Below are 18,744 nucleotides of genomic sequence, written 5' to 3'. Positions count from 1 at the left end.
CCTTGTTGATGAACGCCTCCAGAACGTTCTACCAACAGCTAAGCCTAGACATCCGAAATCTCTCTCTCTGAATTCTTTTCCCGCGACTATGAAGCAAGTAATTGTTTGATCATGATAAGTTCTATAAAATTTATTTTATTGATCATTGCCAGGAGTGGAAGAATTGTACGCATTGGCATACCATCCATTTACAAAATTGAAATAACAGGGAAAAAAAAGGAAAAAATAATACAAATGAACGTTTTGGTATTACATTAAATGTAAGATTTAACCCAGTACAAAGAGGAAAATCGACAAGTACAAAATAACAAGAGTCTGCAAAGGGCTACTTCTCGTCTCAAATAACCAAATGGCAACTACAAATCCTAGTGCATTTATTTAAAAGAAACAGAGATGCTCTTTGCGTGTTGGTACAAGTAATCTTTTGCACTTGCTTAGCAAGTATTTCAATCTTCTCAACACCAGATCAATAATTCCCCCTTTATTCATTTTCAGGGAACGGCCATTAGGCAATATATATTTACCAAAAGAGGAGCTAATAAAGCTGTCATTCCCGGATCTTTATGTACCCTTTAAAATCTTAAAGTGGATGCCAATTCAGGAGTGTGAAGTTTTCCAGCAGCATTTCTGAATGCAAAGGAAATGAAATTATTATTGCACTTACAATGGTACATGATATTCACTCAACCATCCTTCAAGAAGGACTCATCAGTCAGGAAAAGAAAAAGAGAAGTACAAAATGTATGCAATTAAAAATAGACATTGGCTGAAACCATTACAAGTCTATGTGCTGCCCTAACTCCAACAATCATGAAAATCAACACAAAGGAAAATGAAAGCTTAAGATTCCATGGTACCTTGTTCCAAGTATCACTGCACAAGAGCAGGAATGCTAAGGGATCCCAAGTCAAGCACTCTTGGCAGGATCTGTAACAATTCAGGGCAAGTGAGCATCAATAAAGTCAATATCAGTGGGAGAACTAGCTACTGAGATGGTCATGAAACTACACCTCTCCTACTCGGGCATTGATTTTCAAGCGCACAAAATCATCAGCCCTTGTTACACCAACATTCACAATTGCAGTAGCAGCGCCTGCCTCAGAAGCAGCTCTGTGGAGTTCAATGTGAAAAGCCTTATCAGTTAAAGATTAAAAACGTCAGGAGCAAATTGCATTGGTGGTGAAAACAAAACGCTTCATGTGCCTCAATCAGAATATTGATAGGAAAACCAATCGTATCTTCCAGTATGTGATTAATCTCCTCCTTACAGGACATTGAGAAGGGATTATACCATATATGCACATAGAAACAACTTATTTAGCCATTAGAAAAATACATATCTAGTGTGGCTAAGTAACACTGGAAGTAATAACCTTTTATCCCGTCCTCCAAATCCCAATTTCAAATGAATAACCTGAAATGCTATTTGGTGAAGAGAACTTTATTTGAGGTTCACCGAAATAAGCAGAAGCTTGATAAATTCATGAGGATGCATCAACCAAACAGACTTAATCCATGGAGGATGCATCAACCACATAGACTTAATCCCACCAAGCCAAACAGAAAATGTAACAATTTGTCCCAATAATTCTAAGGTTGGAATATTGATAATTTTTATTGGACAAATTATATTTAATGGACCATATTGGATAAGCCCATGAGCGATAAATTATTGAGGTTGATTCGGAGTTTTAATTAGGCTCAATAATTAGGTTAAATCTCATTTATTATTTATTTAACGAGTTAGACTCATTTTAGAATTTAAAGATCGGTCATTAGAAATTTATTTTAATTTAAAATCATCATTAATTGAAGTCCCCAATGCAATTTCAGTTACTGCCAATCCTACATTGAATGAATTACTAGATCATGCTTTTAAATTCAAACTCTCTTCTTGAATGATCACAACCAAGTCCTACTCGAACTTGAACTCCTCGACACCCTTTCCCAAATCTCTCTATATATATCTTTCTTTCCGTGTGTTATTTGGAAAAACCATAAACCTTCGTAAGTGTAGCGGCCAAACTCAAGATATCCAGTCCAGCACCATGCGTGTCCCACATTCACCACACCAATAGCCAACTACCTCATTCCTCTCACAACATCCCGCACGTTTTCTCTATCTTTCTAATTCACGTGATTAATTTCATGTTGGAAATATTAGATTAACGCTACGAGGTAAGTCGTTTGATCATAAATTAGGATTATCATATGTTAGCTAGTTATATATATTATTATTAAAACTAGTTTTTTGAAAGCTAGTGTTTATGTACTACACATGTCATGATATTTACAAGCACGTCATTCATCATGCTTTATTTTGCATATTATAGTTATGTATGTATTATGCATCTCATGTTACATAAGACACATAAGCTATCATAAGATCAAGTGTAAGATAAGAACAATTTGATAATATGACCATTTAGATGCATGGTACCAATGCGATTTATGAGTGGATGTGCAAGCCATAGAACTAAGCGTGATCCACCAAAATATGCTAGAATACTATCAGCAGCTTTCCTTGCGGCTGCGGGATGTGGGGCCGGTGCACAATCTTGCACATAGGGTTAAGTGTGTGAGTCAATATGATAAGTAAGAAAAGCTAAGATAAGTCATGCATGTCATAAACATACATATGAATGATCATGATTTTAAGTTCTCAGCATGAAATATTTTATGAAAAACTTTATGTTAAGTATGTTTACATTATGATGGATTTCTTACTTAGTCATTGACTTATTTTAGTTTGTTTTATGTTTTTGATTCACCCCAAGTCAGAATATTTATGAAGGTAGAGCTGCAAGATTGGACTCAGTCTAGGGAGGCGTGATAGTGACCTAGATCATGTACAAAGATTTTTTTTTTTTTTTTGATAAGTAAAAGATAAATATTATTGATCATAAGAGAACATGTATGGCCCTTATATACAGGAAGTATACATCAGGTACATAAAAACATTCTACGAGCAAGGAATCAAAGACAGGAAATCATGAACATTGTCCCCATTTAGTACAATAGCAGAAAACCAAAGCAATAAAGTTTGAAAGAAAAAGTTCTTTAGCTCCTCCATAGTGCGTTCCTTGTCTTCAAAATAGTGTGCATTTCTTTCCAACGAGATACACCACATGATACATAGTGGAATCATCTTCCATACTGCTGCCACTTGCTGGCAACCTTGTATCTTCCTCCAACACCCCAGCATGTCCACTACCCTCAAAGGCATCACCCAAGCAATGTTGACCCTTTGGAAAATCTCATCCCATATCTCTCTTGTGATCTCACAATGTAATAGAAGGTGATCTACAGATTCTCCATTCTTTTTGCACGTATAGCACCAATCCATCACTACACACCCCCTCTTCCTCAAATTATCCGTGGTCAAGATCTTCCCAAGTGCTGCATTCTAGATGAAGAATGCTACTTTGGAAGGTACACGCGACCGCCAAATATTCTTCCAAGGGAACAGAGGGAGGTTTTGTGTGGTCAAAATTTTGTAATACGCCTTTATCGTAAATTTCTTCTGATTATTACACCTCCACTTCACACGGTCACACTGTATCATAGGAGTCCCCATGGAGTATAGAAGTTTGAAAAGATCTGAAATAGAAGATAATTCCCAATCATGAAAGTTCCTGTTGAAAAGAACATCCCACTGAATAGTGCCATTATAGAGGGACCGCATATTCGCAACCGAAGCCTCTTTATTAGCAGCAATGCGATAAAGGTTCGGAAAAACTTTTTCCAAAGCATAATCTCCACACCACACGTCCCGCCAAAAACTGATTCTATTGCCTTCTCCCACAACGAATCGAATATGATTCTCGAAACAAGACCACCCCCTTCTTATAAACTTCCATAAACCCAAACCATACCCCTCTCTCCCTTCATTGGAACACCAACCGCCCCAGGTATCTCCATAGTGAGCGACAATGATTTCCTTTCACAATGCATCCCCCTCCGATTGGTATATCCATAACCATTTCCCCAAAAGAGTTTTATTGAAGGTTCTCAAGTCACACACTCCCAACCCCCCCTATACGACAGGATCACAAACTGTCTTCCATCTAACCAGATGGAATTTCTTCTCCTCCCCCATGGCCCCCCATAGGAACGCCCTAAAGAGTTTCTCAATTTTGTTTCCCACCCCTGCTGGCAATGGGAACAAAGATAGAAAATAAGTGGGAAGATTCATAAGGGTGCTTTTAATAAGAGTGAGTCGACCCCCTTTCGATAAGTACATCTGTTTCCAGCCAGCCAATCTTTTCTCTATCTTCTCCACTACCCCATCCCAAATCGCTCTAGCCTTAAAAGTAGCTCCCAGAGGAAGGCCTAGGTATTTCAAAGGCAACGAAGACACCTGGCAATCCAAAAAACTAGCTAAGCTGCGTATATTTGAAGCCGCACCCACCGGAACCATCTCAGACTTACCAAGATTCACCTTGAGCCCCGACACTGCTTCAAAGCAAAGTAACAATGCCCGTAGAGCTTGGATCTGGTTCTTATTTGCTTCACAAAAGAGTAGGGTATCATCTGCAAATAATAAATGAGAGATCATAACCATGCCATTACCCACCTTGAAGCCAGATAAGAAACCTCCGCTAACAGCTACCTGAACCATTTGGCTAAGAGCCTCCATAACTATAACAAACAAAAGGGGAGATAAAGGGTCTCCTTGCCTCAAACCACGATATCTGTCAAAAAAACCAGCCGGTGTACCATTTACTTAAACTAAGAACCGAGCTGTTGAAATGCAATGATGCATCAAAGTAATCCATCTATCGCCAAAACCACTCCTCCTAAGCATATACAGAAGGAACTCCCAATTCACATGATCGTAAGACTTCTCTATGTCAAGCTTGCATAAAATACCTGGTTCACCCTCCCTCAATCTATGATCCAAGCACTCATTTGCAATGAGCACCGAGTCAAGAATTTGTCTTCCACGAATAAAAGCATTATGAGGCTTGGAGATAATCTGTTCCAGCGCCGGGCTTAAGCGGTTGGCAAGGACCTTCGAGATAATCTTATATACACCACTAATCAAGCTTATAGGGCGGAAATCCTTAATAACAGAAGCCCGTGTCTCTTTGGTATGAGAGCAATGAATGTCGCATTAAGAGATTTTTTAAACTTTTGAAAAGAAAGAAATTCACTGAAGACTTGCAAAACATCACCTTTAACGATGTCCCAACAAGTTTGGAAGAACCCCCATTGAGAACCCATCCAGCCCCGTCGCTTTGTCTTTGGCCATACCAGAAATGACCTTGTAAATCTTGTCTTTCTCAAACGGTCTCTCCAAAGTAATTACGCTCTGAGGATCAATAGTTTTAAAGGACAAGGTATCCAGCTTTGGCCTCCAACCAGCCGGTTCCGAAAAAAGACGCTCATAATAATTCGTAATATGGTTTTCTAAATCAGAAGCAGAAGATATCACTTGGTTATCTGAGTGTAGAGATTCAATGGCGTTACTGCGCTGGTGTGAATTGGCCACTTTGTGAAAGTATTTTGTGCACTTGTCACCTTCTTTCAACCAAAGAGCTCTGGATTTTTGGCGCCAAGAAATCTCCTTTGACAACAAGACCCTCTCTAGATTTGCCAAAACCGTGCCCTTCCTCAAAAGCACCTCCTCTGAGGTCTCTCCCAACAGCTCCCTCCTCTCTAGATCCTGCAATTCCTCTAGGAGAGAGGACTTCTGATTGTCAATGTGGTCAAATACTTCCAAGTTCCACTTCTTCATATCTTGTTTCAGTGCCTTCAATTTACCTGCAAGAATGAAGCTTGGGGTGCCAAAGAACTGATACAAGGCCCACCAAGTACAGACCATCTCTACAAACCCATCCGTTGCAAGCCACATGTTCTCAAACTTGAAGTACCAACGCCCACTATGAATACCCCCACAATCTAAAAGAATAGGAAAGTGGTCTGAATTTATTCTTGCTAACCGTTTCTGACAAACCTCCAGATAGTGTACTTCCCATGCAGGAGAAACAAGGAATTGATCCAATTTTGACCAAACCCGACCGTTTGACCAAGTGAACTCGCCCCCCATAAGGGGGGGATCCATGAGATCCAGCTCAAAGATAAACTCGGAGAACTCCTCCATGGCCGCAGAATTCCGACAGTGCCCTGATCTCTCACTAGGGAAGCGAGTAACGTTAAAATCCCTCCCCCCCCCCCCCATGCACCATGATACATCCCACAAAGAGTGCAGCCCTGCCAACTCTTCCCAAAGCCTCCCCCTTTCTCTGTCCAAATTCAGCCCGTAAGACCCCGCAAAAGCCCATGCCCACCCGTCAACCACATTTTTGAAAAGTGTTGCTACCGTATACTCCCCGATACACTCCTCAATCGCCTCAACCACTCTTCTATCCCACATTAATAATACTCCGCCTGAAGCTCCCAAAGAGGCCAGATAGGCCCATCCCACATATGAGCACCCCCATAAACTCCGCACAATTTTTCTATCAATAAAACTGAGTTTAGTTTCTTGAAAACATACCACATCCCCCTTCCATAACCGCAATAAAGATTTGATGTGGAGGTGTTTATTGCGATCGTTAAGCCCCTGCACATTCCAAGAGATGATCTTAGGCCGCATGTAAACCGAGATTGCCCCTCCCTTTCACTCTATCCCTACCACTACTTCCCTCCTTTGCATCATAATTAATGGAACAAGTTAGCCTTTTAAGATCCCTGTTCTGCTTAGTCTTTGACTTCGACCGCCTCTCTTCAATTGCCATAAGAAGGGCCATAAATTTATCTTCATCCCCTTCATATGAAATCCCAATAACAGCTTGCATCTCCTCCACCTTTTTGAAAACCCAGTTAGAAGGACATTTATCATATTGTACAAAGATTTTAAGTATGATTTTTATGGCATGGACTTTGAGAAATTTTATTAAATGCTTCCACGTATGCGTATTCTCATTTATGATTTCAATATTTTAATACAAAAAGGTTCTATTTATTATAAGGAGTCTTTGTACTTGTGCTTCTTTTAGAAAAAATAAATAAATTATATTTTTAAGTCAGGTCCAGTAGTAGCATTCCAGCTCCCGTGATTTTTCAAAAAAAAAACAAATGTCTTTCTTTACTGTGGGGAGCGGAGTGCTACAGAAAATGAACATAAATTTAGGTTATTTGGTTCCGGTGAAAACTCAATTGCAACTGCAAAGTTATGATAATGTGTTATTAAATTCTATTGTAGCTTGCTTATTTACCGATAAAAAAAAAAAGAAAAAAAGAAAAAAAAAATTCTATGGTAGCTAAGTGGCTCACTATCTTCTTGACGATGGTCCATAAACCGCCATTCAATTGTACATGCTGCTGACTTTGTTAATTTAGGACCATGAAGTCAAGATAGAGTTGTCAGGACACTGAACTTTTATCTCAATTTGATGTGAATGATAAGTACAGAATAAGTATGTACCTGACTAGTCGATAAGCAGACATGGTCATCACAGACGATCCCAATACAAGAAATGCATCACATCCTTTTGCAGCTTCCATTGCCTTATCAGCACTATCTTTGGGGACATTATCACCAAAGAAAACAACCTTACGACAAGAGCATCAGAAAGACTGCCTTAATTAATTTTCCAGATAATTCAAAAGTTGTCATGTATGCAAAATTGCTGAATGGAAATTGATAGAACAAAAAACAACATACTAAAATATCACTGAAAGATTGAAAAATGCAAATGAGAAGTCAGATAACAGATGACCATCATTTTATTCCATGTACTGTAATCACTCAGCATTCAAACAATTTACGAAATTCACAGACCTGCAATGCATTGTGGTGCAATTTTCCCAGTTATTGTACATCAAAATCTACAAGAACCTTCTGATTTTCTAAAGTGGACGATGCGTTCACTTGAACGGAATCAAAATTGACAAATATTTTATTTTCCATCATGAAGATCTAGGTCATTTGTCCTAAAATTTTATAAGTATTCTACTAAAATTCAAAACTGCTTCTAGATCATTCTAGTGATTCTTTAGTCACTTGCTAACAAACAATACCCATAATGAGCCAGATCCAGTGAATTCCCATACATACATACATATACATATATATATATATTTGTCTGATGGTGCCTTGATCTGAGGGTTAGATTCATGCTTCTATTTCTGTAAATTATAGATGTTTTTTGGAAAATGTAAACTTAAAAGTTTAAAATTTTGAAAGTGAGCATCTTACACCAGGTTTTAGCACACCATTGCATTTTTCACAAGTAGGGATATGAAAATCCTCTTCCCAAAATTTTTCATCAATTTCAATATCACCATCAGGCCTCTGCTTCATGCCAAAGCTCTTGTCCGACCCACGGCTGCTATACCGCAAACTTTCAATTGCTGCTGCCCACTGCAGTAGAAAGTTAAAATCTTAGTCATCAGTTATGCATCCTAGAAGGTATCCCAAAATGAAAACCTAGCCAGTTTATAGTTCAAGTCATGAAGGTCAGATAAAGCGTTCATAAATTAGGAAAGATATCTGACAATGTTGCATGTCCTGTATACAAGATACACCACAAACATAAAACAAAGTTAATAATGCTGAAATTCAAATTCAAAGGTAGTCTCTATTCTGTCACTCATAAATATCCCTTACCTCAAAAGCTTAACCTAATAGCAAAAGGTAGATTTAATCATTCAAATTTCCAGTACTGCCCTTTATGTGTGAGATCAGACTCCCTCTCATAAACAGAACCACATGAACATTTAACTTAGAAGGGAAATCTGGAGGCAGGGTTTGAACTCAAGTTACTTTGATGAGATGTTAAATTACCACTTATACTAAAGGCTTAAGTTGATCAGAAATGGTAAATTTAACATTTAGTCAATATTTGAATAAATGTAGCCAATAATGTAGCATGAGGAGCTTAGACAGTCTAGAAAGGATAAATTTCTCAAACTAACCTTTGGATTAAGCTCCTTCACTTGCTCCTGGAATAAATCCCGATTAAAAGAAAAACCGCAATCTAGACAAATTACAGTATATACGGTCCCATGTAGTTCAAGCGGGTTGCTACCAGCACGATGGTGCAGCCTGAAACAGGATAATTATAAATTGGTCCCACTATGCTTGCTACTTACAATTCTCATTCAAGGGTTAAGGATGTACAACTAGTTACCTATCAACATTTTGTGTAATCATAAAATTTATACGGCCGGCCCTTTCTAGAGATGCTAAAGCAATATGAGCTGCACCAGGCTGTGATGCAGAAAACCGTCTCCATCCTGCATAGCTTCTTGCCCAATACCGCCTACGGGCCCGACTGGATCGCAGAAACTCCTGTTGAGAATCCCAAGATATTAGGACTTATATATGAAACTTAGAAATACAAACAACAGTAATTGACAAAGTGAATATTCATAGCTTTGGTTAATGGCGTCAAAATTTGGCACGAATTAAGCAGATAATTCCCTGGAGAAATCTTTGGGAAAGTAAAAGTTGTGATTAAATGGACTGTCCCCAATTGAAACAGAAGTAACAACCATGTGAACTGCTATGTTAATACGATTTGGGCCAATGACATGCTTCTATAATTAAAGAAACTTTGAATTAAAAGGGAATTTGAAGAGAAGGATATATTTTAGATTTTCACACCAGAATACATATTTTTCCCAATGAGAAGCAAGAAAGTTAGTTTAACCCCCCCCCCCCCCCCCAAAAAAAAAAACCACCAAAAAAAAAAAACAAAAACAAAAGAGAGAAATTAAATGAGATAAAAGTAATCACCTATACAAAACTAGTTTTGGGGAATAACAAAGAATACTCCAGAACTAAAATCTAGAAATAAAATCTTTTTTTTTTAGAGAAGTAAAAGAGTATATTAATCAAAGAATAGGCAAAATGCCACGTTCAGTACAAAGAATGTCCTAGATTATGTAGGATCCACAGACGTAAGAAAATCATGTAGGCTTTGGCCATTAAAACTAATAGCAATAGCCCAAGTACAAAGAGTTCTAAAAAAGAAAACTTTCAGCTCCTCCATTGATCTCTCTTTGTCCTCGAAAGTCCGTTCGTTGCGTTCCTTCCATATGCACCACATAATGCATATCGGGATCATCTTCCAAATCGCCTTTATCTGGTTATTGCCTCTCAAACCTGTCCAGCTAGCAATAGCCGCCACCACTGAATCTAGCATAACCCAGCCCAAGTCGAGTCTACGAAAAACCTCATCCCATAACCCTCTAGCTACCTCACAATGTAATAATAGATGGTCCACGGATTCACCCCCCTTCCTGCACATACAACACCAATCTATAATGATAACCCTCCGTTTTCTCAAATTATCTGTTGTGAGGATCTTACCCAGAGAAGCGGTCCACACGAAAAACGCCGCTTTGAGAGGCACCTTGTGTTTCCAAAGTTTTTTCCACGGGAACTGAGAGGGTTGCCCTTGTATTAGGACCTTATAGAAAGCACGGACTGAAAACAATCCTTTTCCCGATGGTATCCACCACAATGAATCTATAGGCTGATTACTTGGTTTGGTTGAATACAAAAGATTGAAAAAGGCTTCAAAAGTGTCCATTTCCCAATCATGTGCCGCCCTGCTGAAACTGACGTTCCACTGGATATGCTCCCCCACTACCACCATGACTTCCGCCACTAATTTATCTTTGTCACTTGCTACTACGAATAGTGTTGGAAATAAATCTTTAAGTGCACAATTACCACACCAAGTGTCATACCAAAAATTAATCTTGTTTCCTTCTCCTAGACTAAACCTAGTGTATTGAGAGAAAACCCCCCATCCTTGTCTGATATATTTCCACACTCCCACACCATACGCCCCTCGCACTTCCTTAGTGCACCACCCACCCCATAAGCCCCCGTACTTACTTTCAATCACCACCTTCCAAAGGGCATCTGGTTCTCTATGATATCTCCACAGCCACTTGCCAAGAAGCACCTGATTAAAGGTTTTTAGCTTTCTAATGCCCAACCCGCCACTCGAGATGGGTCTACAAACCTACTCCCACCTGACAAGATGATATTTGAACTCCTCCCCTATTCCGCCCCACAGGAAGTCACGTTGTAATTTCTCAATGTGGAGTGCTACCCTTGCTGGAATGGGAAACAAAGATAGGAAATAGGTTGGGAGGTTAGAAAGAGTACTCTTTATAAGCGTGATCCGGCCCCCTTTAGAAAGGTACATTCTCTTCCACCCTACTAAGCGTCGCTCGACTTTCTCAATCACTGTGTCCTAGAGCGTGACAGCTCTCGATGGAGCCCCCAACGGAAGACCAAGATATTTCATGGGAAGAGTAGCAATCTTACACCCTAGAGTATTAGCCAACTGTCTTAAGCGCTGAACCCCACCCACTGGCACCATCTCTGATTTGTCCAGATTCACTTTCAAACCTGAAACTACCTCAAAGCATAGAAGAAGTGCCTTCCTTACTCGAACCTGTGATTGATTCGCCTCACAAAAAATTAGGGTGTCATCTGCAAACAACAGATGAGAAATGTTAATACTACCCCCTCCTGGGGTTCCAGTCGAATAACCAATCATCTTTCCATTTGCCACCAGTGCTACTATCATTCTGCTCAAAGCCTCCATCACAATAACAAAAAGTAATGGAGACAGCGGATCTCCTTGTCTTAGGCCTCGAGTACTGTTGAAAAAACCAGCAGGGCTTCCATTTATAAGAACTGAAAATTTTACCGTAGATATGCACCAACGGATCCATGCTCGCCATCTCTCCCCAAAGCCACACTTCCCCAAAATGTCAATAAGAAAATCCCAATTAACATGATCATATGCCTTCTCCATGTCTAACTTGCATATAATCCCTGGTATGCCAGCCTTCAATCTAGTGTCCAGGCATTCATTAGCGATGAGCGCAGCGTCTAGAATTTGTCTATCCTTTACAAAAGCATTTTGGGGCTTAGAAATTATCTTCCCTACAGCCTCGCTAAGTCGGTTTGCCAGTACCTTAGATAGAATCTTATAGACCCCATTGACTAGGCTAATGGGCCTATACTCCTTAATATCCTCTGCCCCCACCCTTTTTGGAATCAAGGCTAGAAAAGTTGCATTTAAGCTTTTCTCGAACTTTCCATACGAATGAAACTCCTGGAACACCTTCATAAGATCATCCTTTAGAATCTCCCAACAAGTTTGGAAAAATCCCATAGAGAAACCATCAGGACCCGGGGCCTTGTCCTTAGTTATTTTCCTTACCACTTCTAATATCTCTGCTTCTTCAAACGGCCTCTCCATACGGCTAACATCCATTGGCCCAATGGATTCAAACGCCATACCCTTTAGCTTTGGTCTCCACCCCTCCTGTTCAGTGAGAAGTTGTTCAAAAAAATGAACCATGTGATTGTTGATCACCCGCTCATCCCTACACTCTGCCCCATCAATCTTCAACATCTCAATGTTGTTGGATCTCCTGTGAGAATTAGCTACTCTGTGGAAAAACTTAGTGCTACGATCACCTTCCTTCAACCATAGCGCTCTAGACTTTTGCCTCCACGAGATCTCTTCTAATAGGATAAGCCTCTCAAGCTCTACAACCAAAGCTAGCTTTTGGGCTACTTCCTCCGGATTCAATGGCCTTGACTCTTGAACCATTTCTAGATCTTGTATCTCCCTTAACTTTATCTTCTTGAGTTCCCCGACATTACCAAAAGACTGCAAATTCCATAGCTTTAAATCTTGCTTTAAGGTCTTTAGTTTTCCAGCAAAAATGAAACTAGGGGTACCCTGGATCTGGTACAAAGACCACCACTGTCCGACCCTATCCACAAAACCTTCTGATTTCAGCCACATGTTTTCAAACTTGAAGTGCTGCCTCCTTCTTTGAATCCCCCCACAATCTAGCATGATAGGCCAATGATCCGAGCACAAACGAGGCAGTCTCTTTTGCCACACCTCGGGAAAGTGGATTTCCCACTCTGGGGAAATTAAAAATCTATCTAATCTAGACCAAGTCTGATTATTAGCCCACGTATATAAACCCCCTGCCAATGGTAAATTTCACGAGGTTCAGCTCAAAAATGCATTCTGAAAATTCAGACATTGCAGGTCGCATTCTTCTATTTCCAAAACACTCACTTGTAAATCTTATAGCATTAAAGTCACCACCAATACACCACGGAAGGTCCCACCAACTATGTAGACCAGCTAGTTCATCCCACAATAGTCTATGGTCCTTGTCTATGTTAGGACCATAGACACCTGCAAAAGCCCACTTGAACCCATCACTCACACTTCTAAAGGAGCATGCTACTGTGAACAAACCCACGGCCACCTCCATTTTCTCCACCACCCGTTGGTCCCACATCAATAACACACCTCCCGAGGCCCCATTAGCTGCCAAAAATGCCCAATCAATATAAACACAGCACCATATACTCCGTATGATGTTCGTAGTGACCGTTTTCAACTTCGTCTCCTGTAAACACACAATGTCCGCATTCCATCCCCACAATAAGTTTCTTACTTGAAGGCGCTTACCGGCATCATTTAGACCACGGACATTCCAAGAAATGATTTTTGGTTTCATTTATTGGAAGAAACTAGCCCTTTCCCTTTTGATCTCTCCCTGCTTGAGCTACCTTCAGAATTCATTGACCAAGTTAGTCTATTGAGTTCTCGCTGTTTCTTGGACCCCATTTTCCGTTGTTGTTGATGACTCACTTCAATGGCAGTAAGTAACGCCATGAATTGCTCTTCATAACCTTCACACTTTAATCCCACCATGTCCTTAATGTCATTTACTGTCTAGAACACCCAATCTGTTACGCTTGCTGAATCTAGGTACATACACTTCAGGGGAATAGGATTCTGCACCCTAAAGTCCCTCTGTCCCTCTATGTTCAGGTCACCCGTCACTAAGCCAAGCTCCCCTCCATGATCATTTGATCCCTGTAATAACCTCTGTGAACTCTCTTCATCTGATAGGAAAAATTCACTGGCCGAGTCTTCTGCTTCACCATTCTCACTATTGTCCACCTCCACGATGGCACTGTTCATCCCTGAAATTCTCGGCTGGCCTCCACCCTTTTCGCCTTGTCCCGTTGGCATGAGCTGTATCATCTCCACAGTATGACAGCCTCCTGATATTAGCACCAAAGGATCTGAATCCCCTTGTCCCGTTGGCAAGCTCTGACTCCCCAAGTGCACTACGTCGTTTTCCCCTCCCGTTGGCAGTTTCGCCGGCGTTTGTTGAAAGGCCGACAGGTTCTGATCAGTCGCCATAGGTGGCCACCACTCGGAGGTGCAGGGAGCACCACCACAGGTTCTGGAGCAGGGTCTGCCGGTAACAACTGGGTGAGCGGATCGACTTCGACGTCATCGCCGGCCTCGGATCTGTTGCCTTCCGCTTCCGGTGACTTCGTCGGCGCCGTCTGTTGGTCGGACGGCCCTTGCTATCGTCGCTGAGAGGTTTCTGGGTCGGGTACGTGCCCTTCGTACCCGGGCATCGGGTCTTTGCCCCTAACCCGTGCCTTCCATGCCTGGCGGGCCGGGCTCTTCTTATGATAAGGCCCAGCCCTAAAGGTTGGCCTTCCCATTCTATCCCTGCCCGAATGATAGCTATGGGCCATGGGCTTCGGCCTATAGCCAGCCCAACCCACTGCCCCTCCGTCCCACCTTAAGTGCTTTTGGTCATTATAAAAACTATGCCTTAAAAGCATCGTTTCATCCCCCTCCTTATAAGCCTCGACCACCTTTTTGACCCAAGACACTTCCTCCTGTAATTTCCTAACTTGGACCTGCAAATCACGTACAGCAACCAGCGTCTCCCTCACGTCTCTTCCATCCTCTCTCTCTCTGGACACGGCACCCTCTCCGACACCAGCATACGTCTCATACGTTCCTTCCATTGTAACTGCTTCCTTGTAAGACTTCATCTTACCCCCTGGTTTCTTCTGGGCATCTACAAACTTGCCATGGCTGTTGCTTGCCACCTGAAGACTTTCCCGCAGCGCCTCACGCAGTTTTCTCCACCCCCGACCACCCTCTTCCTCAGGAATAAAGATGGCAATGTTTCGTCCCCCTTCCCCATAAACCGCCACCTTCACTTAACGGCCCCAACTATTTGAGGACCTCTGTACAATGAAACTCCGGTAGCCTTCCCTCTTTGCCAAATAAAAATCTTCCCTTTTATCTGACGCACATCCCTCCAAAACTCCCCCTAGCCATTGCGCAGTTCCCAGTCTGAGAAGTAGCTCCTGTTTGAACCTCCTTCCTCTCTCTGAGATACGGATCAAGCCGCCCTTTCTTTTTACAGAAAATAACTTAGTTTCAATCACAAACTCTTTAATAAAACTCATCACGTAGTACCGTCGACGTATAGATCACTAAGAAACCATCTTCGACGATGAAACTAACGTAGAAAGTTTTTTCACACTCGTACAGAGAGAAAATATTTCACTCAAAATATTTCACTGTGTATAGGGGAATCACTCAAGTGCACATCAAGGTCTGTATTCTGAATTTTATTGAAAAAAAGGTGTGTGTTTTGAATGTTGTTCTCCCATAGAAGTTTGGAGGCAATGAAGATAAGGCACTTGATTTTTATAAAAGTGAGGACGGCTATAACTTCTACAATAATATCATCAAGATTCAAGACCTACCTTGACTTATAGAATTGAAGAAATTTTCTTTAAATATATATTATACCAACCTCTACGTGTTCATAATATATCTAAAAACTTTTGTAGGATGCTATATAAAAAAGAATACTGCAGTAAGAGATAAATATCACAGCACATGCCTTCAGCTCACCTGATGGGTAATTGGTTTGAAACCAGAACTATAAGCTCCATTGGGGCTGCAAGATGAGATAATACAAGACAATATTATTTAAAAAAGTAGAAAACTACTATTTGGGGGTAAATAAAAGAGAAAGGAGAGAAAGACCAGGTGACACAGTCTATGATCTCAATATCAAAATAAAAAATTAAGATATATGATGGAATCCATTTAAATCTCAAAAAGGAGGCATCACTTTACTCATCATCTAAGATGAATCCCACATCAGTGCCTTAAAATAATTTACAGTGCAAAATATTGACAGCAAGAAAGCTAAATGAACTTAAAACACTAACTCCAAAAAAACGTAACAACAAGGTTCGCCTTTTTAGATGAACCACATACTTATCTGCTTTACAATCAGTAAAAAAGGCGCTTTTAAAATGGGAACATTCCAGAATCTATAATTATATAAGTTACCATTTAATGTTACACGACATATACTAGCTCAGTGTTAAAAACAGTGTTAGTGGGTATTATAAGCTTACAACAACCAAAGTCGAGGTAGAACCTTCTATAATCAGGAATACCACACTCTGTGCTCATTCCAGCTCCAGTCAATGCCGTGAGCTTGGTGCTGCAAGATGACAAATAACCGATGCAACAGAACCAGGTGAGAAAGCTTAAAATAAATAAAAAGATAAACGCTAAACATTTGGAATCACAAGATATTTCACTCGGAAGATAGCTCCATAAGCAACACAAAATTTTCAAAAGAAACAAAATATGCAAATATCTCTTGGAATGACGTTCCTTTGTAAGGTACGCCTTTTGTTGGATCACCAGAGAAGATGTGTATAAGGTTACCTTTGATCAAAAAATTGATACAAAAGTTTGACATCATTGATGCTAGGAGGATCTGAATCAGGAACTAACTTCTTATCCCTCAAAAAATTTGTAGACATCTTTTCTTCTCTCCCCGGTGAGGTCACAGGGATTGAAACCCGGCATGAAGTTTGTACAGACTTTACAGGGCACTGGAACAATATGACTCTTCTTCCTCCGCTTGGAGATTGCCATTTTTTGCTTCTTGATTGAACAACACCTAAAAACAACAAAAAGATTTCAAGCACATAATATCACCATACTCACCAAACTAAAAAGAAAAAAAGTCGGAAATTTATTTGATATCGCTAAGAGATTTGATAGATAGCATGGGCATACTTGCCTGTCATGAAACCCCCCAGCACTTCACTTGTTGCACTTCTGAGGGCCTGCAAAACCAAAACTGAATAATTTAATATCAAGCAATTCAAGCTGCAACTGGACATATCCATGGAGAAAATGATGTTGTAATCAAACAGCAAACATTACTTTTCTTGTAGTCAATTACATACACATTTTTAAATTTCTGAGTAAATAGCTGAGAAAATTTAATGGCATTTCCATTCTCCAATTATTATTTATGATAACATAAAGCTACAAATATACTCCCATATGCATTCATAAGAGTGCAAATGAAGTTATTGTTTGCTTTCAGTCGGATGATACCAAGTTTTAAAGGGCATTATGTGAAGCTCCAAATCAATGGATGGACTGTGAAGGTGTCATATTGGATGCATATGAAAGTATAAATAATTTCACGGACTCTGATTACTTACAACATGTCCTATTGGGGTTTCATGCAGATGAGACTTGCATTTGCTTGTTTCATTGTAAATGGTATCAGAGTCCATCTCATATTGTCAAGTGACACTGGGGCACAAATTTTAAATATTTCAGTGGGTGAAATTTATGAAAAACTTCACCGTCAAATTCCAATCTGGAACCATTATGAAGAAACATAAAGAAATGTTGTATTGCAATAGCATTCACATCAGAAGCAAGACGTGATGATACCCCACGCAATAGGAGGGATAATGTTTGAAACAAGGATCCAGAAGCTTAAAAAACATCTGCTTGTGGTACATGAGCATTGTAAATTAGATATCATCATATCAGGCTCTAGGAAGCAATAGGTTCAATTCCACGATTGTATGTTCCATGAGAATGTATTCAACTTTCCAAAAAAAACACATAATAATAAAAGTATTCAACTTTTCCTAGCCTCCGGACTGCCAGTTTCAGAGGTTGACTTTTAAGCCCGTTTGGATCCCAAGCTACCCTTAACTCATCTAATTCATTTCATATAATCATTACAATTTTTTTAAATTTTAACACAAAATATAATAAATAATTCAACTCTTTCAAATATCAAAATAATAATAATATTAAAAAATAATATTCTAATAATATTTTACTTAATTTTTAACTTTTATCTCATCTCATCAACGTCCAAACTCAGCCGGTTTTCACTTTTTACCCAAAACACAATGCAAAACAGAAATTTTGATTCATCTGCATGTTCTTGTTTCCAACATCCCAGCACCCCGTTACCAGAAGATGAAAGACCCAAACTCGAGCGGACACCATCATTCCCTTTCCTTTTCATCTCTCATCTCAAATAATATATCCTTATCTAACTCGCAACTGCGTTATAATTCTTCAAAGAAATAAAAACCCAACCAGAAAAATCGATAAATGAGCAATATTAATCAATATATGAGAAAACCAACAACGAAAATAGCGATAAATACAAAGAATGAGCTAGAGAGAGAGAGAGAGAGAGAGAGAGAGAGAGAGAGAGAGAAAATTGGAACTGACAGAGAAGAAGGGTGGGTGGGAAGGGAAGCGCATGAGCACCGCCATTTTGGAATTGGCTTTGAAAATCAAATTTCTAGTGCGCGAAGTCAATTTCTGTTTCTTTCTCAGCAAAAGTGGTCGGAATTTGGCAAAGCCAATGGAGAACAAGCAGAGGCTATTTCAATTTTCGCCCGCTCGGGGGGAAGGCCGGAGGGTGGTGTTTCTAATCCCAAGCTCTAAGCATTGGACGTATCGGGTGGTACTGTTTCCACGTTGCATAATTCCTCTACATAAAATAACCACTTTTTTTTTTTTTTTCTTTAAAAAAAAATGTCGG

At 40.0% G+C, this 18,744-nt stretch overlaps 1 protein-coding gene across 4 annotated transcripts; it reads right to left on the bottom strand.

Annotated features, from left to right (window-relative positions):
• Positions 1-226: 226 nt before the first annotated feature.
• On the bottom strand, positions 227-18,678 carry LOC122307125 (NAD-dependent protein deacylase SRT2). 4 transcript variants are annotated; one of them, XM_043119783.1, is made up of 12 exons: positions 18,429-18,678; positions 16,954-16,999; positions 16,593-16,830; positions 16,297-16,362; positions 15,759-15,804; positions 9,141-9,301; positions 8,926-9,055; positions 8,207-8,371; positions 7,433-7,560; positions 1,011-1,110; positions 858-927; positions 227-627 (listed from the first exon to the last, which is right to left on the bottom strand). In XM_043119783.1, exons 1-11 carry the CDS (start codon positions 18,471-18,473, stop codon positions 871-873), a joined length of 1,182 nt encoding a protein of 393 aa, XP_042975717.1. In that variant the 5' UTR covers positions 18,474-18,678; the 3' UTR covers positions 227-627; positions 858-870. The 4 variants fall into 4 exon arrangements, with proteins under 4 accessions (XP_042975717.1, XP_042975715.1, XP_042975718.1 ...); XM_043119781.1 differs by lacking the exon at positions 18,429-18,678 and adding an exon at positions 17,387-17,476; XM_043119784.1 differs by lacking the exon at positions 18,429-18,678 and adding an exon at positions 17,387-17,476 and having other exon boundaries at positions 16,662-16,830.
• Positions 18,679-18,744: the final 66 nt, after the last annotated feature.

Source organism: Carya illinoinensis, chromosome 4 (genome assembly GCF_018687715.1).
Source record: "Carya illinoinensis cultivar Pawnee chromosome 4, C.illinoinensisPawnee_v1, whole genome shotgun sequence".
In the NCBI taxonomy this organism is placed as follows: Eukaryota; Viridiplantae; Streptophyta; class Magnoliopsida; order Fagales; family Juglandaceae; genus Carya; species Carya illinoinensis.
The sequence above is the reverse complement of the archived record's forward strand: the minus strand, read 5'-3'. Positions and strand labels throughout refer to the sequence as shown.

Excerpts from the sequence above, each read along its gene's own strand:
- LOC122307125 (XM_043119781.1), bottom strand. The coding sequence starts at position 17,461 with ATGGACTCTGATACCATTTACAATGAAACAAGCAAATGCAAGTCTCAT. Across the intron at positions 16,363-16,592 it reads TATCAATTTTTTGATCAAAG|CACCAAGCTCACGGCATTGA; the intron begins GTAACCTTATAC and ends GTCATCTTGCAG. Across the intron at positions 928-1,010 it reads TCAATGCCCGAGTAGGAGAG|ATCCTGCCAAGAGTGCTTGA; the intron begins GTGTAGTTTCAT and ends GAATTGTTACAG.